This window comes from Hylaeus anthracinus, unplaced genomic scaffold (assembly GCF_026225885.1).
Source record: "Hylaeus anthracinus isolate JK02 unplaced genomic scaffold, UHH_iyHylAnth1.0_haploid 3, whole genome shotgun sequence".
Classification (NCBI taxonomy): domain Eukaryota; kingdom Metazoa; phylum Arthropoda; class Insecta; order Hymenoptera; family Colletidae; genus Hylaeus; species Hylaeus anthracinus.
In genome coordinates, this window is record NW_026535284.1 from 14,174,980 (window position 1) to 14,202,877 (window position 27,898).

Genomic DNA, 27,898 nt, shown 5'->3' on the forward strand with positions numbered 1-27,898 from the left:
CTCGAATCAATATTTTCTCAACCCAACGACGCGAACGCAGAAAACCACTCTCGACCGACCTTCTCGAAACACGTGGGCAGCGTAAATCGAACACGTGAGATCGCGGCGCAGGCAGAGAAGCCTAATTTTCAAGAGCGACCTCGCCAGCCGCGCTCTACTAGCTCGCGTTCGGATAACGACCGCTTCCGGTGCCGTTTCAATGGAGGCGTATCGCTGAAATCGTTGGACGGTATCCCGTGATCGAGAGTATCCTTGAACCGAGTCCCATGGATCGCGGATCATGGTTTTCTTTTTTTTCAGGTACACGAGACTCGTCGATTTCCATCGCCGATCCATTCGTCGATCCGTTCGTCGAACGAACTCGCAACTTATTTTATTTATATTATTTGTTTGCTCGATTTCGATCGTACATCATTATTTTATTTTGTATTTTTTTTTTTTTTTTTGTCGTACACGTGTCTCATGTTTTTTTATCATACATTTTTTACAGCATGGCCGCTCAGACTCGTACAGGGTCGCCACGTTACCCAAAATTCGCGATGACAACAAAACGGCCGATGGGATGTTCAAGGTATACACGGAGGAGGACTTCCGGTCGCCCGCGGTGACACCATTTACGCTCGCAATTTTGTTTGGGGCTTGCTTCGTCGGTGACGGGCAACGTTCTGTCTCGTCTCAGCTTTTCGTATCTTTCTACGCGATCTCGTTTTCTCGAGATCCTCTTTCATCTTCCGTTCTGGTGTTGGTTCTTCGGGATTCTCGACTATTAATCTCTCTTGTACATTCCTTCCAACTCGCTCTTTCTACCCAACGTATCGAGTGTCTCTGCTAAACGTTGAACGATCTACGTACCACTTCTCCTCTTTTCTATTTCACTCTCAGCTTCTTCTCTTCTCGATAAATCTTTCCGCGAACCGATCGATACTAACACGCACGGTACCATCCAATCTCGCGCAACCACGGATCGCTAACGTAACCGTGCGGAGTGTTTCGATCGTGCTGTGCTTCGTAACCCGTGGGAAAGGGCCACTTAACTCTTCGTCTCTCGCTCTGACGCGCTAATTCGGGATAATTGACCGACGTTTGGAGCAGGGTTTACAGGATTACGCTCTAAACCTACGTATAACAGGTCTCGTGGTAACTCCCACGCGGACACATAATCCAGCGTCATTTCTGGCGAAACGGACGGCTCGTGTTGTAGATACTTATACGCAAACCTAAACTTTTCCTAAACAATCTCCTTTGCGATAGTAACTGCTTTCGTAGCTTTGTAGTAACAACGTGTGATGTAATATATGTGTGTAATCGTAATACATAGTAGAAAGATGGAATCTTTCAGCCCCAACCGCGACTAACCATTAATTTTCCAATTCTCGACATCCCTATCCTTAAATGATCCATCCCCCCAACCTCTACCGTCCTCGAGTACTCGCGATTCGTCTTCTAACCGATGGCTGCTCTTTTTGTTCCACAGTCGCGGCGGAAGAACCCAAAGCGGAGGACGGACAATCTAGACGACTTGAAGCAGGAGTTGGACATTGACTTCCACAAAATCACACCCGAGGAACTGTATCAAAGATTTCAAACGCACCCCGAAAACGTAAGCCAAGCTCTACAGGAAACGACGCGTTTAGTTAATTTAGCGAAGACGAACGTGGCGCTCGATACCTGTATCGTTAACGCGACGGCGACGCGTGGATAGATTGTTCGGTAGTCGCGACGTGCACGCGTCGCACGGCGCCGATCGATCCGGTTATTTAAAGCTCGAGTATCATCGCTGACACGAAATTCGCGATACCCTTATTTAGCATAGACGGTAATTGTGGAACGAACACCGGTCGTTGGAACGCGATGCGCTATCGATTCGGAGACTGAAAAAAAAAAAACCGTGCCATTGATGTTCGAATATTCGAGCGTTCACCCGCGGAAAAGTAGACGGGCAGTACCGAGCTTACTTTACAACGGAGACGATGCAATTTTAACGTCCTAACGAACGCGTCGAATTTACTCGACTGGCGAGGGGAAGCTCGGGTGACTCACCCTGGGATTACATTCGCATCGATGTCTATAATACGATAATATAATTTCTACTTGGAAAATTTACATACTATATCGGTACTATCATCGAAATAAAAAAAAAAAAAAATAATTTTCAACTTTCACAAATTTGTTACTCCGAAACAAAGACCCGTTCGATCATTCCACCTCCGATATAAGCAAAATAATTGGCATCGAAATACCAGGGTGAGTCAGCCGAGCTTCCCCTCGGGTGAATTTCCGCGTCAACGAACGACAACTCGATCTTTTACGAGTTTCGCTTACCGCGACCGTACCGGAATAGAGACCATTATTGGAAGACATTTTAACGATGAGTGATTCTGTTTCAGGGCCTCAGCCACGCGAAGGCAAAGGAGAACCTCGAGAGGGACGGGCCGAATGCGTTGACGCCGCCGAAACAGACACCGGAATGGGTAAAATTCTGCAAGAATCTGTTCGGCGGTTTCGCGTTGTTGCTGTGGATCGGCGCGATCCTTTGCTTCATCGCGTACTCGATCCAAGCGTCCACCAGCGAGGATCCCAACGACGACAATCTGTACCTGGGCGTGGTGTTGTCGGCGGTGGTCATAGTGACGGGCATATTCTCGTATTATCAAGAGAGCAAGTCGAGCAGAATCATGGAATCGTTCAAGAACATGGTGCCTCAGTACGCGACCGTGATCAGAGAGGGCGAGAAAATGACGCTGAAAGCGGAAGAATTGGTGCTCGGGGACGTGGTCGACGTGAAGTTCGGCGATCGTATACCAGCTGACATCCGTATCATCGAGTCGCGAGGATTCAAAGTGGACAACAGCTCGCTCACCGGAGAATCCGAGCCTCAGTCGAGGTCTCCGGAGTTCACGCACGAGAACCCGTTAGAAACAAAAAATCTCGCGTTCTTCTCGACGAATGCAGTTGAAGGTACCGCGAAAGGGGTGGTGATCTGCTGCGGTGATCAGACAGTGATGGGAAGGATCGCTGGGTTGGCGTCCGGTCTGGACACGGGAGAGACACCGATCGCCAAGGAAATTCACCACTTCATCCATCTGATCACTGGCGTGGCCGTGTTCCTTGGCGTGACGTTCTTCATAATCGCGTTCATTCTCGGCTACCATTGGCTGGACGCCGTCATCTTCCTCATCGGTATCATCGTCGCCAACGTGCCGGAAGGTTTGCTCGCGACCGTAACCGTGTGCTTGACGTTGACCGCCAAGAGAATGGCATCGAAGAACTGTCTGGTGAAGAATCTGGAGGCCGTCGAAACGTTGGGTTCCACGTCGACCATCTGCTCGGACAAGACCGGCACGCTCACGCAGAACCGTATGACCGTAGCTCACATGTGGTTCGACAACCAGATCATCGAGGCCGACACCACGGAGGACCAGTCCGGACTCCAGTACGATCGCACCAGTCCAGGATTCAAAGCATTGGCAAAGATCGCGACTCTTTGCAACCGTGCCGAGTTCAAAGCCGGCCAGGAGAGCGAACCGATCCTAAAGAGGGAAGTGAACGGCGACGCCTCGGAGGCCGCCTTGTTGAAGTGCATGGAACTCGCTCTCGGCGACGTGATGGGCATCAGGAAACGCAACAAGAAGGTCTGCGAGATCCCCTTCAACTCTACCAATAAATACCAAGTGTCCATACACGAGTCGGACAACCCTGACGATCCCAGACACTTGCTCGTGATGAAGGGAGCGCCCGAGAGGATCCTGGACCGTTGCTCGACCATCTTCATCGGTGGCAAGGAGAAGGTGCTCGACGAGGAGATGAAGGAAGCGTTTAATAACGCCTATCTCGAGTTGGGAGGTCTCGGCGAACGTGTCCTCGGTTTCTGCGACTTTACGCTGCCATCCGACAAGTTCCCCATCGGCTTCAAGTTCAACTGCGACGACCCCAACTTCCCGGTCGACGGACTCCGTTTCGTGGGCCTCATGTCTATGATCGACCCGCCCAGGGCTGCGGTGCCTGATGCGGTCGCCAAGTGCCGTTCCGCCGGCATCAAGGTCATCATGGTAACCGGTGACCATCCGATCACTGCCAAAGCCATTGCCAAATCCGTCGGCATCATCTCTGAAGGTTACCACCACCTACTTTTCGTTGTTTCTATCGGGCAAACTTTTAAGCAATCTTCCGAACTTGGCCGATATTCTCGCGCGAGAGGTATCGCGTGAAAGGTGCTTTGCGACCTCTTAATCTTCCTTTCGGTAGCTTACCGTTAACTAATTAAACGCTTCGAAAGACTTACCTCCGAGTAACCGAGTTTCCTGGATAAATTGTATCACCAAAAGCTGAGCCTACCTTTGAGAATTTTAATCGAGTCGTCTTTGCGCGAAACATAGTTATCGAACGGGGTACATTTTCCAACGTTCGTGGTTACTCTTTAATCGCCATTAATTAACTCGGTCGAAACTTGGTCTCCGAGCTCGCCCCTTCTTATGAAATATTCAGGACCCGCTAACGGATGCTGGGAGTCTTTATGAAAGATTCAGAACAGCCAGATTTTCGCGAAATCCGTCGTTGAATTAGTCGAGGTGTCTTAAAAGTTGCGTTTGTCGATCTAATGGATGGTGGTTCGGTGATTTCAGGTAACGAAACCGTCGAGGACATTGCCCAACGGTTGAATATCCCAGTATCCGAAGTAAATCCTCGCGAGGCCAAGGCTGCCGTCATTCACGGAACCGATCTCAGGGAACTGAACTCCGACCAACTGGACGAGGTTCTCAGGTACCACACCGAAATTGTGTTCGCCCGTACCTCGCCGCAACAGAAGCTCATTATCGTCGAAGGCTGCCAGCGAATGGGCGCTATCGTCGCCGTAACTGGTACGCCGATTTTCTCGAAACGACGCTAAAACTATCTCTGTTTAATTACGTTACGAATAACGACGGAATCGAACGTTCCAGGTGACGGTGTAAACGATTCGCCCGCTTTGAAGAAGGCCGACATCGGCGTGGCCATGGGTATCGCCGGTTCGGACGTGTCTAAGCAAGCTGCCGACATGATACTGCTGGACGACAACTTCGCCTCGATCGTGACAGGCGTCGAGGAGGGTCGTCTGATCTTCGACAACCTGAAAAAGTCCATCGCGTACACCCTGACCTCGAACATACCCGAAATCTCACCCTTCCTGGCGTTCATCCTCTGCGACATTCCTCTGCCCCTTGGTACCGTCACCATTCTCTGCATTGACTTGGGAACGGACATGGTGAGTAACATTTTCGAAGCTAACCTCGATAAAACCATCGGAGGAATCCCAATGGCTCCACGATCGCGTCCAACGAGGATCCATCGAGGAGTCACTGGGACTCCCTTCGAGTAACCGAAGAATTTCAGCGATATCGATTGTTGTACTGTGATCCCAATGGCAGTCGAACCGATTACGTTCCGTGTGGTGTGTTAAATGTGAAACGATGATTGTCAGATACCAGCGATATCACTGGCGTACGAGCATGCCGAATCCGACATTATGAAGAGACGGCCTCGCGATCCCGATCACGACAACCTCGTCAACGAAAGGTTCTTTTCACGAAAAGGCTAGAACCCCCACCGCCCCACCCTTATACAATATCGCTTTGTTAGGTTCTCCGTAAACGTGCGATCCTCTAGGCCGACTACAGCTCCAGTAATCGCAGTACGCCAGGTGTAGGAGCACCTACGGTAGACGCTAGCGTTAATGAGCTAACTTGTCCACTTTACACTTTAGGTAGACACGTGGAACTCGCAGAAGAAACTGTCTCGTAACGTGTAATTGTATCTTCCGTGCTCGAGAATCTCGATTCTCTCGGAGATCCGTTCCAATCTGAACGATGTCTCCATTTCGGACCGATCGATATGTCTCCGAAGGATCCAGATGCTCGTGCGCGAATGTAACGGATCTTTTTTCCAGCCATCTTCCAGCGACATCGAAGAGGAAGCCCGTGAACACCGGAAGAGATCGTCGTGTGGCGATCCCGCGATCCCAAAGACACCGATCCCGACTAATCCCTTCGACGATCCTTCATCGCTTCCCCCACTTCATCGTTCCAATCTATTTGGTTTCTCTCAGTTGATTTTTGCTTACCTTCTACGTTTCTCATCGTATGACACACTCGCAAGAATGCTGATCGTCGCGGTTCAAAGCGCTATCGCAACTCGCGAAATCGAGCGTTCAGACACGAGCGTTCAGAGTCTGTCGCCGGTCGTTTACGTTGGTCAGCATCCTTGGCGCGATGGTCACTCCCCCCGACAACAATATTCACGATGTAAACTGTTGGCGTTGTTACTGAGCTTGTTGATAATGTGACGTCAGGTGCCAGCCATCTCACTTGCCTACGAGGAGGCAGAGAGCGATATTATGAAGCGACATCCACGAAACCCGTTCACTGACAAGCTAGTTAACGAAAGGTAACACATCAACAACATAACCGAGTCTTGACAAGCTACACCAGATATACGTTTATGGTCAGAAAGAGTAATCGGTGACATGATTCATCCGACCCTCGAAGCTGCTACCCGAGGATCAGCGACGAAACGATCGCCGAAACGGGCCGTGAATCGAGAAAAGGATCGGTAGAGTTTCGCTTACAGCTTCGAGGATCGGATCGCACAGTCGCGATCGCTCTCTCCTTTACTTGCCTATTGGTCGTTACACTTCTTACTTACTCCTATGGTTATTGTAGTAGCTAGTTCGTTCTGTCTCGTATGACTATATACTCGTTCGACTACGGAAAGACACGAAAGATTTTCATGACACGTCTTGTTTCCTAAGCATTCGTTGCCCGACACGCACCGCGAGACCTGTGAACAGGGCGACAACCATGTTCTGTATGCAAATTAATCCCTGGCCTGATTCGCTCGTACGGATTGTCTGTTTTTTGTTGTATTTTTTTTTTTCCTTTCTTTTTACTCTTTCTCTGTGGAAAGTTTGTTGGATAACTGTACCGAATACCTGTAACGATAACTGTGATGTACGTGATACGTGTTTGCTGATAACTGTTTTAACGATTAAAACGCGAACAGCCGAACGATCGTTTAAACTAATTACTTACGTTTTGGAGACGCGTTCGCGTTTGGATATAACGCCGAAGCCTTCGTGTCCGGATAATGTCTGGTTATTGTTTCTTTTTTTATATATATGTATTTTGCTTTGCGAACTTGGTAAACGCTAAAGGCTGGGTTTAATTTGCTCCGTGCCTTGATCAGAGGACTCGGATACGCTAGGAGATCTATGATTAAATCTAACCGAAAAGGTAACAGAATGGTGCACGCAGGTATAACACTTCGGGGCATTTTGGTGACTGGGTATATACACTAGAGCTTTATTATCAGTCTTTTATTATCTCTCTACTTCTCTTTCGCTCTATTCGAGAGCCCGGTCGACACTCGCTACGAGCTGGATTGTGTCTTGATCAGTGACGTTTGCTCGTCCACGATTAGCCGCGGTAATCAAGTTCGGTAAACAGTTTCATTGGAACCACGCGCGTTAAACCGATCCCGTCTATGATACACAATCAACGATCGCCGAACGCGACGAATGTTACGCGCTACAAAATTCTTCCGTATCGATTTCCGACCTGGCCGATACACGCTACCGCGTAACATCGGAAGACGGTCTTTTATCCGAGACTCGATCGAGCATCGATCGCGCCCGTAATCGCTGGACGAGCAATCGCGGAGCGTTTCTCTCTCTCGAAGGTTTATTTTTCTCTTCCTCTGAAACCATTTGCCAAGTCAAGCGATCGCTTCCAATGTGACGACGATCCTCGCTTGTAATTAGTGTTGTTTCGTTAACGCTAAAGGTAAGCCGATCTCAAGTTTCACTTACTTCTTTCATTCTCTTACTCTCTATCTATCTCTATCTGTCACCTCCTCTTTCTATCTCTAAAAATTCTTTCTCTCCTTTCGGACTGAACTTCATCGAGATACCCACCCCCTCGCTGAAAGTGTTCTCGTTGTCGTCGCGGACTCGACCAGATGGAATAAAGGAAGTTCGAGCACCGCTTCCATACGACTTTTGTTTTCTCTCACGTTGGGACCTAACCCAGCGGCTTCTTCTCCACACTCGTCCTTCATTTTTCACCGCACTGCGCGACCAATCCACTCTCTCGATCGCGCCTCGAACTTGGAGAATCCAACATGGCGATTCAGCTCGGAACCCTGGACACTTTGGTTCCCGTTCGCGAATCTTTACTCCTCCTTTCTTAGCGTCTCTTTATTTCCCTGTTCCTGGCTGTCTCGCCGAAGGATTCGAGATCGGCGCAATTTCGACGCATCTCCATTCGACCTGACGACACGGTCCTCGCTTTTCCAATTTCTTCGGAACGTCTTCGAGACTCGGTCCACGCGCACGATAAGCGGAGAGAATTCCTGGCGATCCTTGGACAGTTTTTTCTCGGTAACTCCCGAGAACCCCTCCCCCCTCGAACCGGAGTCTCCGTTCCCGTTTCATCCTCTATCCTCGACACATCGAATCAAAACTCACACGACAGAGCAGAATATAGAGCAGAAATTATACGTCGACAATTTTACACAAAGGTACACAGTGGACAGGTAGGGAAAGCCAGTCGAATCGATCGAAGGGGTACAGGATACGGCGAATCGTCGATAGATTTCCCGTAAAGATCGTTTTCCGCGACGCTTGGCGTCGATTCGCTGTATATGTATACCGTTGAGACCGAGTTCCTGGTGTCTCTTCTCGGATTACACGGTATTAGTTGAATCGATGAAACAGCGAATGTCGTCGAGGATGCAACTGTTCGGTAACGTTTTAACATGCATAGAGAGTCGCGTTACTCCAACCTGGATATTCTCTAAATTTCGTCGATTGCTTCGTTGACGACACTCGGCTCTAAGAATAGGTAGTTCAGTTCTCGATTCTGTTTGTAGTATATACTGTGTACATAGATCGATAGTCATGTGTTTACATATATTTATATATTCTATTGGTAACTGTCGTTATCGTACTACTGTCATTAGTGTCACCATTGTCATCGGTATTATTATTACTATCCTGGTTCATCAGTAAGTATCATTGCCTCCCTTCCCACAACCCCGCCACCCACTCTGTCTCTCTTTCATATCATCGTTTCGATCCTCATCGATAGCGAGCATCTATTCTTTTTTTTTTTTCTTTCACATTCCTTTACTATTTGCCACCCACCGAATCGTTTTTCTCTTTTACTTTACCGTTTGTTATTATTACTATTTACTATTGTTACGCCGTCAAGAACCACGAGCCAGCATTTATTACGATATGGCAATGAATTTTTGACTATTACATTTTTTTCGTTTTTACGATACTACTATATCACAGCTGCCGCTGCTACCTCTGTATTTTTACTATTACTACTTACTACTACTATTACTATTTTTTACCTACTATTATTTGTTTGTCTCTTATCGCCACGATAACGTCGTTTCACCGCTGAGAGAAAGAAAAAGAAAGAAAAGAATTCACACCACGATCGAGCAGAAATGGAGGGGGGAAAAAGTGAAGGCAAAAATGAGCGAACGGAAAGAAAAATATGGCACCATCTTTTGTACAATTTTTTAAGGCGTCCATGATTCTTTGCAGTTTTTTTTATTCTTTTACAGTCCTCTCACAATTTTATTCTGTAATGCGCTGCCTACCGCCGCTGCCTTCTACCACCTCTGCGACTGGCAACTTTCTAACGGGTGCTGAGCGACCGAGCGAAAGATTCCTTTTTTTGTCAGAGATTTCACATGCGATCGACACTTGCTATTTGCGGGAATATATATTTCATGGGTCTATGTGCATATTGTTAACGGGAGGAATAAGGTTGTTTATGCCCCCCAACCCCTGATGCAACAGAGAGTCTCCGCGAAACGTTGATGTTCCAGTGCCCGGACGAGGAACCGCTACGCGAAGCGTTCGAATCGAATCGTTTGTGAAACGATCGTTGACATTCGAGACGTCTCTGTGTGCATCACGGGAACTATGCTTAACGATACTAACAGAAATGAAGCTTGATTTGTATTCAAAGTGCACGAAAGAGAAGGGAATCCTGACGGAATGCTCGATGACGATTCCTTGTTTTTGGGAACGGCGGTTTTCAAACGTCTACGATAAATGTCGACGAGTAACAAATGTTTAGATTCGATAAACGGAACGGTTTCGTGTATTCGCTTGCCTAGGGGTTGCTTCGAGCAGGGACAATTCGAGAACCTCTGGCTTGAAGGATCCTACGCGATCCTTCGGAACTTCATCGAGCATCGTTAAAACAGCGACACGATTGAAGCTAAAATCATCTGCTGACGATGATTGAAAAGTGGCTGGCAGGAGGACGACTTCGAAGAAAGGACAAGGATCTCGGATTTTACCGTCCTCTTGTCAGCGGCTTCGAAGTTCGCGCAGACGATCTTCCCTTCGTCTTCGACGACCAGTCCCTCGTACGCTGAACGCGTGATCCGGATCCAAACGTGGGAACCTGTATAAAGTAAAATAAAATTGGAAACGAAATGAAATTACAAAGTAATCGGTTGGTTGGAATTACGAATGGTTTCACGGGTCAAGGATCACGGGGTTCGGTGGAAGGACTGACGCACGGTGGTTCATTTCGCGAAAAAGAACTGGCCAAAATTCCATTTTTTCAAGTACGCGGAATCGATAAAGTGGCACAATATATTTATTATATATGTAACGGTGCTACAGAAACTATTTTGCGTTCTCCAAATGTAATGATTATTTTTCGAGATATAGCACTTCAAAGTTGACGATTTTTTTCGTTATCTCAGAAAGTAATCATTATATTTACAGAACAAAAACAGTTACTGTTGCGGTGTTACACATACGATAAATTCATTGTGCCAGTTTCATAAATACCACGTTCCATAAAAATCTAATAACTTTTTAATACGCGCGTGTCGGCCATATTGGATCCGTCATTTTAAATTTCGCAATTCCGGTATCGGATTCGTAATTCGCGGTCCGAATAACCAAGTTTCACGAAGGTTTAAGAACTTGGTTCGAGTTTTGGCCGCATTTTTGGCCATCCGGACCGCCGTGTTACGTCGCTCGATCCCAGCAGAGAGCACGCTGCACGACGTATGCCCGTTTTTCGATTCTCACTGTGTCACAGTGCTGTCGTCCCGACAGAAAAAGGGAGGAAAAAGGGAAGGCGAACGCGGAGAAAGAGGCGCTACCTATACGGAGAATCTCGAGGGGACCAGTCGTATCTATACGTACCAGGCCAGGGATAGGTCGAACATTATTCGATAACGAGCACACCGAATAACGACTCACTGGTCACAGTTTATTTTACGCGACAATTATTCGTCTAACGTAATTTTTATCCAGATATAAGACCGTCGCCTGTCTCTGTACCGTACGTGGCCCTGGTAGCTCTTTCTCCGCTCCCTCCAGTATATTCTAACTTTGATCGGTGACTGTTGCGTGACCTCTTCGCCCGGGGGCCCCCCCCCCCTTGTCTCTTTCGCTATCACTGTGTACAATCATGATGATTTGTACATATTTGTAAATATGCATACATGTATAACGTGTGTATACATATGTACTTTGTACGGTGTACGGGGTGCTTGGCACACATTCTAATCAATGGTGGATGGCAGGTGCCGGCCATCTCGCTAGCTTACGAGGCACCGGAGTCGGACATTATGAAACGGCAGCCCCGCGATCCTTACAGAGACAATCTTGTCAACCGAAGGTGGGTCTCCCAACTAACCCACCAAGAGAAAACAGTTCCTCTTACACAGACACAAGCTGCAAACACACAAGACACACCAAAGACACGTTGCACGGGCTGGCCAAACCTATCTCGCAGCATTTCGTTGCGCGTCGGAACGCTGTGCGAGAGTCCGGTCGCTTCTCTTCGAGAACGCAGGTTTTTTTTAAACGAACGGAAGCACCTGTCGCGTATACTTTTTGGTAGCTTCGGTTGCCTCGAGGTCCCTCGGTCGGATATAACCAGACGAACTTCTTTTGCGATTCTTGGCAGTAATTTTTCAATCGAAACCATTCTATTGCCCGTCGATTAGTAATTTTCTGGACTAATCGATACGGTTTTGGAGATTTTCGAAAGCGCAGAACGGGTTTGGCCTCCTAAACAACCCCGACCGAGCATACGTATGCGCGCGCGCATACGTAAGCGCGCCATGATTGTTACAAAACACGATTCAGAACAGAGTGTCTACTGATGTCGGAGTCGTACGTTTGTTTTCTGAACTACAAATCTCTCGTTGTTCGATGGTTAAAACGCTTGATTATTTATTTTCTGCACGCGACAATCGAAAAAAAAAAAAAAAAAAGTGTCTTTTAAACGTTTTCAATGTGCGCACTTTCGTCTGCACTTCGTTCGAACGTCGAGAAAGTATTCCGCGGAACCGAGGAACTTGGGAAGCAAAAGAAAGAGAAATGAAAAAGAGAGAGTCCCTCGGCGAGAGAAAAGAAATAAACGATGTTAGAAATCGCAGTCGGCTCGGTACAGACGAGAAAACGACGAGAAATTAACGGGAATTAACGAAAGTTTCTCGACAGCGACGCGAAATCTCCGGTGGTATCAACCGGTACATTGCCGTCGTATCACCCACAGAGTTTCGTCGTTGCGACGTCGTCGAAAACAGCAGTTCTCGGTTGACACTCTACGCCAACGAGTCAGAAAACACGTCTCTAGAAGAACTAGTTGATCAGTATAGCACAGTGTGTACAGCTCGACGTCTTGGGAAACGATAGCTCGAGGGCGTAGCCTGAACATGGTTGGACGGGCAACGAGAAAAGTATATTAGGTCAATATTTAACAAAAAAAAAGATATAGACTATGTAGTAGATATAGTACAATGACTATGGTCAGAAGGTTAGGAAAATATTGTAAAACAGGAAAGATTGTCTTGTTCTATGGCACTTAAGGGTACGTTTTATGCGTTACAGTAAAGTCTTCAAAAATGCACAGAAACCAGCCCCGCCACTGTGGGGTATACCTCTCGAGGGGCCCGGGAGTTCGATCGTCGAGCAGCGTAAACATGATCTGAGATCGAATTACTCGGTGAGACAATTCAATGCACGTTCAATCGGAAAAATGGTCAGAATTGCTATGGTGAAAGTTTCAAAAAACCATAAAGTTTCACCGTTGCATGAAATTGTCTCACCGACATAACCCGGTCTGTGCATTTGTGGGACGACTTGATGATAATTGAGCGACACGCGGATCGATTAAAAATACAACCCGTCCTCACACCTTGGGAATCTTTTCTAAATCGTCGAGCTGTACCTCGGAGGAACGTCAAGCCGCCCTACCATCTAATTCGACGCGACTACAACATGATAAGAAGTAGCTACGACTCTCGAGCAATCGACGAATCGACAGACGCGATCGCGCGTCAGCTTGCACGATGATCACGTGGTAGTCCCGGTCGTTTTTAGGTGGAAGTACGGCTTCGCGGTGCTGGGAATGCCGAATGCTTTAGCCACACATAGAAACCTAGAATCTCTGGAGCGACTAACCAACGATCGCGCGCCTGCGTCTACGGACGTGCAGCTTGAACCGTTCACGCGTGTCCAACGGTAAAACTTTAGAGAGCCCGGGTACGCAAACGGAAGAAAACTAACAGAAAAGAAACTAACATAGAAAAAGAGTTAGAGAACGTTCGAGAAAGCGAGAGCCAAACCGCTTCTTCGAGTACTCGACGCACGGTGTGCACGGCCTGACGCAGCGTTCCAGCAATTAACGATTCTCAATTTCCCCGCGGGAACCACGTTGTACGAACGGGATTATCGGTTTGTTAATTACTCCGCTTGGTTAACTCAGTCGTCGAGCCGATCGATAACACGTGCCTACCGATCGCTCAATTTTTTTCCACCCGTCCACCTTGGTTGCGACGAACCACGCGCGCCTTCCACCGCTGACCTGTCGAGATATGATGTGTCTCTGCCTGCAATCTCTTTGATTTGATCTAACGCCTGACGAGCTAATTGACTGTTGCGCGACACCGCGGCTTCCAAACGCATGCGAATGGTCGTCGAGGAGCTGATCCTGTCGGAAATGGTGCGCGGGAAGCTCTTGGCTCGACTCCGAACCTTCCGGAGGCTTGCGAGAGTTGAAAAATTAGCTTCCCTGAGTGTACTAGACGCGGAGCTGTAAATTTTTAATTATTATTACGCAGTGATTACTTTGACCAACTAATCAAATAATTGCCATTAAAATTACCCCGTCGGATGGTATTTGCAATTACTTAACTGCTACCAGTGATCTGATTACTTTTTAATAACTACTTATAACTGCCCAGAAAATAATTAATAGGTAATTAAAGGTAATAACTACTTTTTCAATTACTTTCAAGTAATTGCAGTTACATGGACGGTAATCGTTAAAAGTAACGATAACTGTCTCCCAATTACTCGTAATTAATTTTAACTAGTTTTGCCACCGATGTTGGCGGACAAAAGTAGTTGAAAGTAATGAAACGTAATTAAAAGTAATTGGACTACGGTAATTATTACTTTTAACAATTACTGTCCATGTAACTCCAATTACTCGAAAGTAGTTTGAACATTGAAAAAGTAGTTGTAAGTACTTCTTAGTTACTCTCGGGTATTCTTAACTATTTTCTAATTCAAAAGTAATTACTCGAAATTGTAATTGACACAAAAGCGATCGTTACTTTACAACTCTGATTAGACGGTATTCTCTATCCGGTACAGCATCCCTAAGTAGTCAGAAATCGTATACGCCACGGAAAGAACAGGACCAGCTCCGAGACAACCAGCGTCCACGATGCTTGAAAAGATATTGGGTTGCTTCTCTGTGTCGGCTGGCCTCGTCGAGTCCTCGCGGTTCGACGGAGCGATTTCCGCACGCGGAATGACCGATCCTCGATGAAAAGAGTGGTGCACCGCGAGGCTCGACGAACAGCATATATATTTATAAATGTGTGTGGGCCTTGTGCTTTCGTGTGGCATGCCTCGACGCGAAGATAAACCGATCGTTACCGTCTGCGTTCCGATCCGGTAAGTAATCTGCATTTAATCCTAATTCGACTACGGCTTCCGTATTAACACCACCTTAGGCTACTACAAGCGAACTTAGCGTACACGAAAGCTTTTCATCTGGCTTTCAAAGAACCTCGAACGCGGCTCGCCGACCGAACGGGGGATGCGGTGCTTCTCGCTTCCGAGCGACAAAATTGACACCAGACGGTTATCTCGAATTGAGGCCAATAAGGCGATGGTTCGCTCGCGATACAGACGTATAAACAACCAACGATTCCGTTACTCGAATCCGAAGTAGAAGTCGTCGGTTCGAAGCACCGATCGCTGGATCTTGTACGTTTACGGTTCGGTGGTCCGCGAGGTTCGAAAGAGTTCTTTGAATGTCGGAGTTTAACCGCAACGCCCACTGCCGTGGACGAGGGAGCACGTCTAACGCGATTCTCTATGTCTAGGCTTATTTCGATGGCGTACGGTCAGATCGGTATGATCCAAGCTGCGGCCGGTTTCTTCGTCTACTTCGTGATCATGGCTGAAAACGGATTCCTGCCCCTGTATCTTTTCGGTATCCGAAAACAGTGGGACTCGAAGGCTATCAACGATCTACGCGACAGCTACGGTCAGGAATGGGTAAGCTCCTTGTCGTAAAGAAACGAACCACGCTTACGTTCCGACCCGTTACATGTTTATTTCTTCCCGCGCAGACATACAGGGATCGCAAGACACTGGAATTCACCTGCCACACGGCCTTCTTCGTCTCCATCGTGATCGTACAGTGGGCTGACTTGATCGTCTGTAAGACGCGACGTAACTCCATCATTCACCAGGGAATGAGAAACTGGGCCCTGAACTTTGGCCTGGTGTTCGAGACTGCCCTCGCCGCGTTCCTAAGCTACACGCCCGGCATGGACAAAGGTCTCCGCATGTTCCCTCTCAAGTAAGTACGACATTCTCGTATCGTTTAACACTGGAGAACGAGCGCCCGTGAAGTTCGCCATAGAAATTTGGACGAAATTCGCGTACGATCACGACGCTCTCGCCTGTTTCAGGTTCGTCTGGTGGCTGCCTGCCCTTCCCTTCATGTTCGCCATCTTCATCTACGACGAGACGAGACGATTCTACCTCCGTCGATATCCAGGAGGCTGGCTCGAGCAAGAAACTTACTATTAGACGCAAAAAGGAGAATTAATCATACACGCAGAGCGCGCGCGCAAGAGTAAGAGCGAGAGTAGCAGAGAGAATGATGAGAGAGAGAATGAGACGCATACCCACGCAAAATATACACCGAAAATAATAATAATAATACTAATTAATAATAATTATCAAAAGAAACCAAAAAAAAAAAAAAAAAAATGAAGAAGAAGAAGAAGATGATGAAGCCAAGAAGGTAAAAAATCACTCACGTTAAAGAAACACATATACATTTTACACGGGGCGTGCTATTCGGGTCTATCCGTACTGTCGCAAGATCACGAGATTAATCATTGGGGACTATGCCGGACGGTGGACGAAGTATGTTCGCATCCGTCGAACGGATCGAGGATCGATCCGGGATGCGGAGTGCGTCGTGCACGACCGGTCGAGGTTAACAATGTGTACAAAAAAAAAAAAAGAGAGAGAGAGAGATGCTTTCCCTCCTCGTAGGCGGGAAGGTGATACAGATGAAAACAATGAAAAACCTGTAAAAGAAAAAACGATACAAAAGGCATTACGATGTAACGAAGCACGTTCGTCGTTCTGACTCTGCGAGTTGCTTGCACGCGCGTGCCGGTGTATCGTTACCAATATGGCCGTCGTTCGAGAAACATCGAAATGATCGACGAACAGGGGTACTACGAGCAACGTCAGTCGAGAAGCTTCCGAAGCTTCCGGGTACACGCCCGATATGCTATCCGAAGGTCGTAGGTGTGTCGGTGCTGCCATCGCATTTTCAAACGGAAACCAGAGCTGGACCGATCGAGCGAAGAGCAAGGGCCTAAACGAATACGCGAACAGAGGGTATATCGGGATGGTACATTCGAGCGAAGGGCACCCGCGAACCTTTGGGCGAGGATGGCGACGAGGATGGCCGACAGATCGACGGATAACGCGCACGTCCGTATGAACGTCGACGGGTGTACACGATAAGATCGTTTCAGGATCATTTAGACATCTTGTGATATCGACAACTATTCATAGGCATCCCTGTGTTAAATATCTAAACAAAACAAAAGATCACTGCGCTAGATTGCCACGTGCTTGTTATAAAAGTTTTAAAACAGAGCAAACAATAGAGAGACGCTGAAGATGCAAACACTAGATGGAAAGTAAGGAGTAACCGAGTATCCGTGCTACCGGACGGAGACGTCTCGTGACAACCAAGAGTCTCGAGTAGACGATTAACCGATAATTAATTAACCAAGAAGCGAGTACGTTAGATTGGCACGCCCTAGAGATTATCCACGACGAGAGGGACGAGGAGCTTACGACACTCAAACGAAACAAAAACCAAAAGCAGTCGAATAACGGAGATCACACGCAGGTGTAAGAGACGCGCGTTCGCAGTAGTCATTAATTGTTCCGATTGCGAGTAACGTCGTTCGAGAACGGGCCAGGAACGGACGATGATGACAGGAGTGATGGAGAACGACAGAGGATCGTCGACGATATCGGTTCGAACGTAGGGGGTGCGTACGCTTCGGTTTCGCGAAGAGATTTCAACAGAGGAAGCTGAACGCGCGGGAGCACGGGATGCTGCAGTGGCAAACGGACAGTATAATAAATAACTATCAATCGAATCACTACCACCTGACGAGTATGGAGTAAGATACTAATAAAGAAACAAAAGAACGGAGATATACGTTATTTAATTACCGCGTGCTGATAACGAAGCGGTGGGGAGACGCGATTCTCTCGCCGACTTGAGACCGGACAAATGAAGTATGATAATGTTATTTAAAAAAAAAAGATAAAAAAAAATATGAAAAATACGCAAACGAGCTAAATAGAGAAACAAGAGTTTAAAGTAACGCCCTTCCTCGGGATCAGCGTCTGTTTCCGGGGTTTCGAGGGCGCCACGATAGTCGAGGTAACAGGATATAAAAAAAAAAAAAAAAAAATTGCTAGTAGAGAACGATAAACAGCGTTTAGGGGAGAGCAACGGAACGAGGGGATTATCAATGACGGACGGAGGTGCGGGAGAGAAAGGAAACAGAAAAAAAAAAAAACATTCTTACTTAGGCGAAATTAAAAAAAGTAAAGGAAAAAAAAGGTATAAATTCATTCTCTTAGTTTTTCATAGGTTTAAAACAACGCCCAGCGGGACAGCTCGCTATAAATCATTGACCCCCGAACGCAGAACGCCCTGTACCACCAACCCCGCGGTCTGTCGTGCGTGTATGCATGTGTGTCTGTCGAGTGTCGATACAACGCCCCTTCGAATTTTTTTAGGAGCAACAGAAAACAAACCAAAAGAAAAAAAAAGCGAAGAAAAAAAAAGACGCAAAAAAAAGACAAAAAAAAATACGAACGAAGGTGACTTAAAATGCCTGCCACGCGACTTTTCGGGCCGGGACGTTACGAGTAGACGTGCCATCTAAAAAAACAAAAAAAAAAAAAAACAAAAAAAAAACAAGTCGTGGTCTTGTTTCTCGTGCTTCTCTAAGTGTGACACGTACTCTATCAGTTGTATCGTTCTCGTCTTACTTTGTCCCTATATGCGTTTTAAACCTGGTTACCAGCTTTCACCGCTTCTTGTGCGTGCGCTAGCTACGTCGGTAAAGGATATAAGGTGGTTCGTTTCCCGTGAAGAACGATAAGCGGGAGCGCAGATTTCGAATCGCTCGTCAACGGACTAAAGCAGCCCGGCTGTTCCAGTCGAACGGTTCGATCTTCGGTTCCCTTTGTTTTCCCACGGGAATCGAGGCGGACCGTCAAAGATCTAGGTAGACGAGGGTGACGCTCGCTCGGCGACCCTGGCCCCAAAACTACCCTAAGTGTTCAAAATAATCGAGGTGTTCTCGAGGTGCAGTGCACGCGTAAACACGTTCTGCCTTCGCCGATCCCATCGAGCCTCGATCTCTGTTCGGGTTGCGAGTTTCCTCCGTCCAGCCCTTCCGAATGAATTTTCTCTGTTGTGCGCGCGATGGGCTGGCCGCGTCGAAACGGTCAACTCGAGCGGGGGACCCGATCGGTTCGGCGAACGACATTCGAATCGCTTTCGAGACACGTGGATCGCCATTCGGATCCAGACCGATAACGTCTTTACGAGGGAAACGCGTGAGTGCGGAAAAGAAACGGACAGAGGACGGCGGCGGTACCAGTCGCGTTGCTCGTCGAACTCGGACGCGGATCAGACCCCCCCCCCCGACGAACGGTGAACAAACTACGATCGCGTATAATACACGTCCCCGGTGATTTGTTTCTCGATGAAGAAGAAACGGCGGCGTGAACTTGAAATCGATTCTATCACGGTGCTAGGGTGTTCGGTGCAAGGCTAGCGCCGATGTTACAAGCGCCTCTCTGTGTAACTTTCGATCGTGGCGCCCCATTCTAACTGATAACACAAATTAAAGATAAATAAACGTAACCTAAGGTTTCAAGTTGAAAGTAATGTGTATCGTTGTTACGTAACGTCGCCGAACAAATTACTGTCAAGGCATGAGCGTAAACATTGTAAATTCGTGAATTCTTTGATCGTTCGATAATTTTCTAGCTTTTCCTTTCATCGCGTTCGTTCGATTGATTTTTGAAAGAAACTGTTCTTCTCCTCTTTCTTCGCGTAAACTGGGACTGTGCGAGGTTGTCTCCCGCGCGCGTTCAAAGATCCGATCGTTCCTGTCGCAACGAGAGTCGAACGTTAAAGAGTGCGTGGTAATTCGCAAAGGTGGAGAACGGCTCCGGTGGATCCCTGTGTTTCGAGATCAGGACGACGTGGCTCGAATAGAATTGGGAAAAACGAATGAGAAACGGGGTGGGGAAGGGAAGGGATGGGGGCAGTTCGCGAATCGTGAAACGGCTCGCAATCCGGTGCTCCGGGAGCTGGGATTGAAGGATCCGTGGTTTGTCGACAGGGTGTTCCGTGCCCGGGGGGCGTAGGAGCCCAAAAAAAATGCTTTGCCGTCGTGCGCCTCTTTACTTTAGGCTAATAATTTAAACATTAATAATATAATAATAATAATAATTATAATGTAATACATGTTACAATAAGATATTATTAGATGTAATTATTATATATGGTTTAGTCTAGATCGTGTTGTTGAAGAAAAAAAAAAAAACAAAGTACGTATAAGCGAACAAAAAAAAAAAAGATACGAAGTACGACGACGAAAGAGAGAGCGAGAGAGAGAGCGAGAGAGAGAGAGAGAGAGAGAGTGCGAGAGCGAGCGAGAGTAAAGAAACGAAGAAAAGTGGCGGGGAGAGGAAATTTTCGGTCTAAGACCATAAATCTGCGGCGGACTGAGCGGGACACTGACGGGAAAATCCGCTTTTTGCTTTCGTACGTGATCGATATATATATATATATATGTATATTTTTTTTTTTTTTTTTCGGGTAGCAACTTCACTTAGGACCTTCGACGCGACGTGCAACTCGCATCAAGAGTCGCGTGATCGATAAACGTAGGTCGCTTTTATTGGTCGTGGATCTTTAACGGAAACAAAATGTTGCCCATCTCTGATCATAGGTCCGACGGTGGATCGGTATACTTTTATTTTTCATCGTTGTATTCGATATCTTTATATATTTTTTCAATGCTATTTCATACAGAAATAGCGACTTGTATAAATTCTATTGTATTTGTACGTATTCGAGGAGTGTCCTCTTAACAACATGGCTGTGTTCGGAGTAACGTGGCTTTGTTTGGATTCGCTTCGTCTCGTGGAACGAACTATCGGCCCCCTTTTCTTACACACAGCGTTTTCTTTCTTTTCTCTATTTCCTTTTTATCGGACGGATTCCATTTCGCGCATCTGTTATCGGTTTTCCTCTTATCCGGGGACTCGTTAAAAATTATTATGGTTGAACTTTCAACCTAACTCGTCGTTAGGGAGTTCCCAGTATTTATTGTATATGTATGATTGCTGAAAAGGTCAGATTTTAATTAATATATCACGTATTTTCGTCGTATTGTAAAGGGACATCCTTAGTTTCAGCCTCGAAGACTAACCTCTCGGCACCGCGAGTCGCAAATCTCTTCGTGTTCTGCAAACGAGCGAATCTCGGTCGCCGATACCGGGGTTCAGATTTCTTGTTGACAAGTTTCTCATCTAGATAAAAGGTGTCTTAAACGGAAAATCTTCTTATCTGGATAGAAATTTTCGAACAAGAAACAAAAAACGGGCAGCTCTCGATCGATTCGTTCGAATGAAGTTTCGTCCCGCCTTTGGTATCGCGAACCGATTTTTTTCCCCCGGGGTGAATAGGCGTGCACGAGCCGTAGAAAAAAAAAGTAACTAACGCGTGAATGTGGGCGAGAGAACGAGTGCTTTCATACGGGTCCTTCGCCTTTTCGTTTGACCGCGATCGAAACTCAATTGGCGATGTACGAAAAAAAAAAAGAAAGAGAGAGAAATCGATAAAACGAGAAAGAATTATGGAAGAAATCGAACATATTCGGTTGGGAAACGAAAGAGACAACGGGTGGTCACGAGAATTCCGTGGAACGTCGCCCCTGCACAGCCCGCCACACCACGACAGAATCATTGAATGATTAAAATATAAACAAACAAACAAAAAAAAAAAATAATGAATGATGTTTTATTAATATTGTACATATTTTAAATAATTGAAGACGGACAAACAGATCGCGCGTGAATGGTGACCCACGAGAAGGCGCTCCGCTTAAAGGGGATCGCCTTTTGCGTACGGGTCCCCTGTACTCTTTTTTCTGTTCTTCGTTTTAGCGCCGCATAATACACTCTACACGCGTACATACACACAGGCAGACACACACACACACACACACACGCGGTCACGCGCTCCGAAGAACACGTGCGACATATAGAGAAACACACGTATAAACACACACGCTCAGAGATAAAAACGTACACCGCTCTACCAACTATCTCTTCTGATTGACGATTCCTTTCATATTGATTATTCTGTAAGTTCTGTTTTCACACGTGAAATACATTAAGGAAGAAACGAGAGACATTGTCCAACCCAAGTGTCATTACTTTTGATGTTAAATAAAAAATACATAATTAATAAAGACCTCTTTATTCTACCTATCCGTTCGGTACTTCCACGGTACGCAAACATAATGTAAGGTGAATATCGAAGTCGAGCGAAAGAAAAGAAGCTTAGTTTAACTGTCCAAGTAGTATTTATTACGCTTATGTACACCTTATAATAATTACAGTTAGAATTTATTCATATAAATTTTAATTTCACGTATAGTTCGTTGTTGTTTTCAATCGATTTCCGATGACGCTAGTTTCTGTCGGTCCTTGTGTAGATTCTTCTTGCGCAACCTTTGAATGTGCTTCTTCAATTTACCCGAAGTTTTCAGCTCCTCGTATCGAGAAACTAAGTCCAAAACTTTTCTCTCACCTGTAAAGCAAAAGATGTGTCGCATTACGATAAACATACTTTAATATTTCAACTTGCAAACGATACTTGTTTATAAATACTTACTCTTCTTTTTGAAAACAGGCTTTTCACCCCGTTTAATGGCTTCTACTATCTCTGTCTTGTCTTGATTCTTCTTTTCCTCTTGGTGATCTCGCCTCTGCTCTTCACGTAATTGATTTTCCAATCGTTGAATGAGATATTTAATCTTCTTTATTACTTTTGGATCCTCTGTTTCCGTTAATTGTTTCTTCAATTTTTGTAAATCATTCTTCTTCACGTCGGTGAGAAATCCGTAAGCCTTTTTAAACTCCTTTTGATCAAACGTACCGCAGAGACCGTCGAACCTGGGATCTCTTGGTATGTATTTTTTTATTTGTACAATTTCCCTAAATCGAGACACAGGCTTCTTCGCAGACATTTCCCGGGGTCTGTTCTTATTTTCTCGTTTGAAATCGACTTTTCTAACTTTACGCGAACCGAACAATGCTTCGTTATAGACTTTAGTTCCCAACTTCTCTTTAAGTTTCTGCAAATCTTCGAAACTCATCTGGGAAAGCTCCGTCCTGATTTGATCCTACAACATAACGACAGTTTAATCATTAATATCTAGATAATTTTCACATGCGTTCGATCGTTTTAAACGTAAACATAACTCGTAAACAATACACTCCCCCTAAACACGTCATGTTATCAAAATATGAAACTAAAGTATTTTTCTTGGGAACTTACTTGATCTTTGTCTTCGTTAAGAAGCAAATCTTCATCGTCACTCATGTTAAATAACGGAAATTGTTAGATGAACAAGATACTATATAAACTTTAGTATGATTCGGTATTGATATAGTTCATTGGTTAGGTTATGTTGTAAATGTCTGCAATTTTATGGGGCAGAAAATTCTTTAGCATCTAGCGGCCAATAGGTCGAACTAATTTTTCATAGGTATATCTATATAGTATATAGACATATGGTATATAGTATATACTATTTATAATATTTTATTAATGAAAAGGCCCTCAGAGGCTGTAGCGGTGTTTGTAGCTACAGTACGGGCTTAGCAACCCCGAGGTACTCGAGCTAGAAGAGGACAATAAGTAAATAGTAGTGCAATAATTTTGTATTATAAATTACTATAATATAATAGGCTAGTAGCGCCATCGGTGGCGAAACGCTCAAGTTTCTAGTAAAAATAGTTCCCTCTGTTCCTGCTAGATGTCGTCACTGATGCCATTGAATTATGAATTTTTTTTTTCATAAATACATAATTAATGCGATCGTTTGTTTTATAACACTCCAATACATTGTTTAGTGTGTTAAATTTATCATTTTTATGAATAATTATTTAATTATATTTATTATCGACCCGTTAATTAGTAGCGCCATCTCGTAGGACAGAGAGGAACTTTTTTCACTACAAACTTGGGCGTTTTGCCACTGATGGCGCCACTTTTACCGAGTTTTACTTTTGTTTGTTTTTTATTTTTAAAGTACATGGATTTATCTCCCATATTGCATCACTATGTTTACATTGATTTTTACATCAGTACAGTGTCGATACCATTCGTGTGTCCATAATATTTGCAAAGCGGAATCTAAGCTAATGAACTATACCAACACTGAACCAAACTAGAAATACAATAACACTCTCTTTATTTTATCAACCAGAATACCGTTACGTAGAGCAATGTGTACGATTAAGTAATATTAAGATGTCGCACATGTTCGTTCGATCAGTTTAGTAGTATCATTACGCAAATTCCTTGTGCAACATTACTATTCCCTAATATTACGTAACGCATTAATAACAATATAAACGTCATTATGCCGCGACTTATTTGTATACGTATATCACGATAGGACCTCTCGATCCGCCTAAAAGGATAATTGTGCTGCGTAAAAACTTGGAGCCTGTACAGTGTTTCCCTCTGTCCACTTCTCAGTCAGACAAGATTTCAAGGTAATCTCAGTCTTCAATCTAATAAACATCATTACTTCCTAATTGTATTGGTGTTTCGTTATAAATGGAAAAAAGGGTCGTTTTAACGTTCGCTATCATGATTCGTTTATCAATATATCGAAAGGACACATATCCACATCGTTCCAAAATATTTATCATATCGCGTAACACATTTCACAAATCTGTATCTCGTTGGTAAACTATGTAAAGTCGAAATTCTGAATATTCGGGATAAATAAAGTTACTTAACATTTTCACAATTATATTTTAAAATATCGGATACAAAATAAACGAATGATATCCCGAAAGCTATAAGAGAATAAGGTTCGCAGAATGGAATTTTAATAGGTTTTTGGGTTAGGTGTAATTTTTATATTTCACGAATCTTAAATTAATTTATTCCAACCATTAACCTATATTTCAGAATCGGCGATCTGAAATTACGTTCTCGAGAAGCATAAAGTTAACGTTTGCCACGAGGTGGCAGCACCGTTAGGAGTGTCTAAAATGGCGGGCGTGCTGTTCGAGGATATTTTCAACGTGAAAGACATCGATCCAGAGGGCAAAAAGTTTGACAGGGGTGAGTTTGAAACGCTCTTTATACGTTCGTGTATTTGTGAATAGCATCGTGCGAAAATACTTGACTCTGACGCGAAATTTATAACCGTTGATAGTAGTACGTTCCGTCAACGATCGTCCCTTGCGGAAGTTGCCGGGAAGCACATGGTATGACAGCTTGATATAAATACTGGTTTTTCTACTTGAACTCCTTAAAAAACTGTCTCATCTACTCGACACGAAGTAGTGCGTCTATCGCCTAAGGCTTCTTCATTGACAAGAATGTTGCGTTTTCGTAAGGCACGTTCTAAATCGTACTTGTTAGTTTACCAACTGATCTACGTCCGCGGGAAGTATGAAACTCGCACGAGGGAAAACAACCGTTGCAGAACTGTATCGACAAATCTAAGTAAATCGTAATGGATTATCATGCCGCATAAATATCATCGTATAATACTACACAAACTCGTACAATGCATATAGAAGGGCGTGGGTGGTAATATTTATTCGATCTTTATTTCATCGTTCGAAAGGCAAAGAACACAGACGGAAATCAGTATTTTAGAAAGGTAGCGATTCGCAACAATGTAGCCTCGTTCTTTCCATCGCCTTGAATTCAGATTTAAAATTTGCTGCTCGTGTTTGTTTTGTCCTACTTGTTTGCACGTCACCACGTGTGTCGGTCAACAATGTGCGTTGTTTTACTTATCGCAACCTCTTATCGGTGTTCTGTTACACATTCAGCGAAAAGTGATGAAATCGAACTGCTTCCGTACTTCGGGACGATGTTCCGTTCGAAATATTCCAATCTGGCCTGTGGCGAGGTTTGTTCTTCGTATACTTGAATCAATGACGGGAAAAACCCTAGATGTCGAATAAATCTGAAGTGCGCCGATATGTTTGTCTCTTTTGAACATTTTCCAGAGAAAGAAACGAGACAAACACATCGGCAAACTTCAGATTTATTCGAAGCCTAACGTTTTACCCATCTCTGACTTAAATAGCATACAGGGTGGCCCAAAAATGTTGTAACACCTTGAAAGAGGTGGTTCCGGAGGTGATTTGAAACAATTTTTTCCTTAGCGAAAATGTTGTCCGAGGCTTCGTTAAGAAGATATTAACGAAAAACACTGACCAATCAGAGCGCGCGTAGACCGTTGGAGCGGCCGCGGTAGCGTATGAGCGCGACCGCCTAGCGCGTAGCCTTCGCTCCCGCGGTCGCTCCACCAGCATCCTCGCGCTCTGATTGGTCAGTGTTTTCCGTTAATATCTCCAAAACGAAGCCTCGGACAACATTTTCGCTAAAGACAAAGTTGTTTCAAATCACCTCCCGAATCACCCCTTTCAAGGTGTTACAACATTTTTGGGACACCCTGTATTTGTTAACCTACATCCCCTTTTCGTACTTCAAAGAGTAAACAGCGACCTTGAAACGGAGTCCTCGTTACGTAGTCGTCGTATTTCAAAACTGTTCGTCCGATAGCACGACACGATCCATAGTGCGATTGTCGTGACGAAGATGCGATTCATAAAAAAAAAATGTAGCACGTATTGCAACGTCACCCTATATTTTCACCTACATTATCAGCGGGGAAAGGGTTGCGGTGGAACAGCAGCGTTCCACTCGGATGGGTGTTAGTGGAGCCAAGCAACGCGAACGAGCGAGAGAAAAGATCGAATCTCGGTTAGCGGGGAAGGGAAAGGAATTAATGTCGGTGGAGGGGGAGGGAAGCTGCGGAGGGGCGTCGGGAGGCAGCTCTGAGGATGGTATAGAGGCTGACTGCACGGTAAAAGCACTTTTTCCTGCGAACTGCACGTGATTTCACTCTTGAAATTTGACGTGCATCGAGGTGCGTATTGTTTGAATATTTCGCGAAAATAAAATGCGCTCGATCGCGAGCGCTGCGCGTGGCTGTAAATCGAAGCTGCGCGACTCGAAACTTCATTCGAAGATGTTGTCACTTTAACGCGTTGGTCGCCACGTCACCCAGAAATGGGCGACGGGACTTTTCGTGAAGGAATGAAAAAAATTAATTTCAAACGTGACGCAATAATGAAAATAAATCTGGATAGGATTCGTGAATTTGGCGTCGTTAAAACATTCTATATTACGATAATGTTGACTTATCTAATCTTCGATAGTCTCGAGACATAATTTTAACAGAGTTAAAAGGGTTTCGAGGGAGGCGTCGAACGAGTCGTTGAGTACGTCATCGAAACGGCTACCGTTTAGAAACGAGTAAAACTATGGAAATTGTTCGGACACAGAAATACTCGACGAGCGATGCAAGCTTGAAACCTTTTCGGTATAGGTTGTGTGCTCCCTAAGTGCGATCCTCGGTATAGCGATCGACCAACGAGTCCGCAAACTTAGTTTCGAGTTTCCAGAGCGTTGTTGTTCCGGTTTCGCGTTCGCATGATTCATCGCGCCGGTGACAGGGATATTCGTGGTGATTATTTATGCGATTCCTCTCGACTTTCACCAGTCGAACGCGGGATAGACGCGTTTATATAGGTATATAGGATAAAAGGGCGGTGGGACGCGATCCGCTGGCAGGCAGCGGAGCTCCGTCGTGGAGTTCTGGAAGGGTGTGGCGAGGCGGGCGGGGAGGTAGCGAATGATGGGTCTGCGAGGGATGTCGAGGGGTTGAAGGACGAGGGGGGGGGTTGGCAGTCTGCTGCGGCCGGTCGATGCAGCAACGATGCCCGCAGCCGCAGCAGCAGCAGCAAGCAGCACCGAGCAACTTCGCATTCGCGTAATACGACGCAACTCTGGATCCCGTGGGGAGGTCTCTAGAGTGGGAGGTGCAGCCGGGACGTGTTAGAGCACCGGTGGTGGGGGTTGACACGGTCAAGGTC

At 45.6% G+C, this 27,898-nt stretch overlaps 3 protein-coding genes across 10 annotated transcripts in view; 2 read left to right on the forward strand and 1 right to left on the reverse strand.

Moving 5' to 3' along the window:
- LOC128893461 (sodium/potassium-transporting ATPase subunit alpha) overlaps nt 1-20,327 on the forward strand; it is a 78,810-nt gene extending 58,483 nt beyond the window's left edge. For 3 of the 8 annotated variants that reach the window (XM_054154396.1, XM_054154399.1, XM_054154400.1), the window contains exons 2-10: nt 491-571; nt 1,475-1,600; nt 2,388-4,113; nt 4,623-4,859; nt 4,941-5,242; nt 11,605-11,699; nt 15,430-15,604; nt 15,679-15,911; nt 16,024-20,327. In XM_054154396.1, the coding sequence (XP_054010371.1) occupies nt 491-571; nt 1,475-1,600; nt 2,388-4,113; nt 4,623-4,859; nt 4,941-5,242; nt 11,605-11,699; nt 15,430-15,604; nt 15,679-15,911; nt 16,024-16,144 (3,096 nt within the window). In that variant the 3' untranslated portion in view covers nt 16,145-20,327. Of the gene's footprint in view, nt 1-490; nt 572-1,474; nt 1,601-2,387; nt 4,114-4,622; nt 4,860-4,940; nt 5,243-5,458; nt 5,554-6,325; nt 6,421-11,604; nt 11,700-15,429; nt 15,605-15,678; nt 15,912-16,023 lie in introns of all 8 variants that reach the window. The other 5 variants (XM_054154401.1, XM_054154402.1, XM_054154403.1 and 2 more) reach the window with 3 other exon arrangements.
- Nucleotides 17,386-23,450, reverse strand: LOC128893471 (ribosomal RNA processing protein 36 homolog). The gene is made up of 3 exons (XM_054154428.1): nt 23,256-23,450; nt 22,590-23,100; nt 17,386-22,505 (listed from the first exon to the last, which is right to left on the reverse strand). The coding sequence occupies exons 1-3, from the start codon at nt 23,298-23,300 to the stop codon at nt 22,366-22,368; spliced, it is 696 nt and encodes a 231-aa protein (XP_054010403.1). The 5' UTR covers nt 23,301-23,450; the 3' UTR covers nt 17,386-22,365.
- A 1,456-nt stretch (nt 23,451-24,906) lies between these two features.
- LOC128893472 (DNA-directed RNA polymerases I, II, and III subunit RPABC3) overlaps nt 24,907-27,898 on the forward strand; it is a 52,539-nt gene continuing 49,547 nt past the window's right edge. Inside the window, exon 1 of the mRNA XM_054154431.1 lies at nt 24,907-25,061. Coding sequence (XP_054010406.1) covers nt 24,989-25,061 — 73 coding nt within the window. The 5' untranslated portion in view covers nt 24,907-24,988. The remainder of the gene's footprint in view (nt 25,062-27,898) is intronic.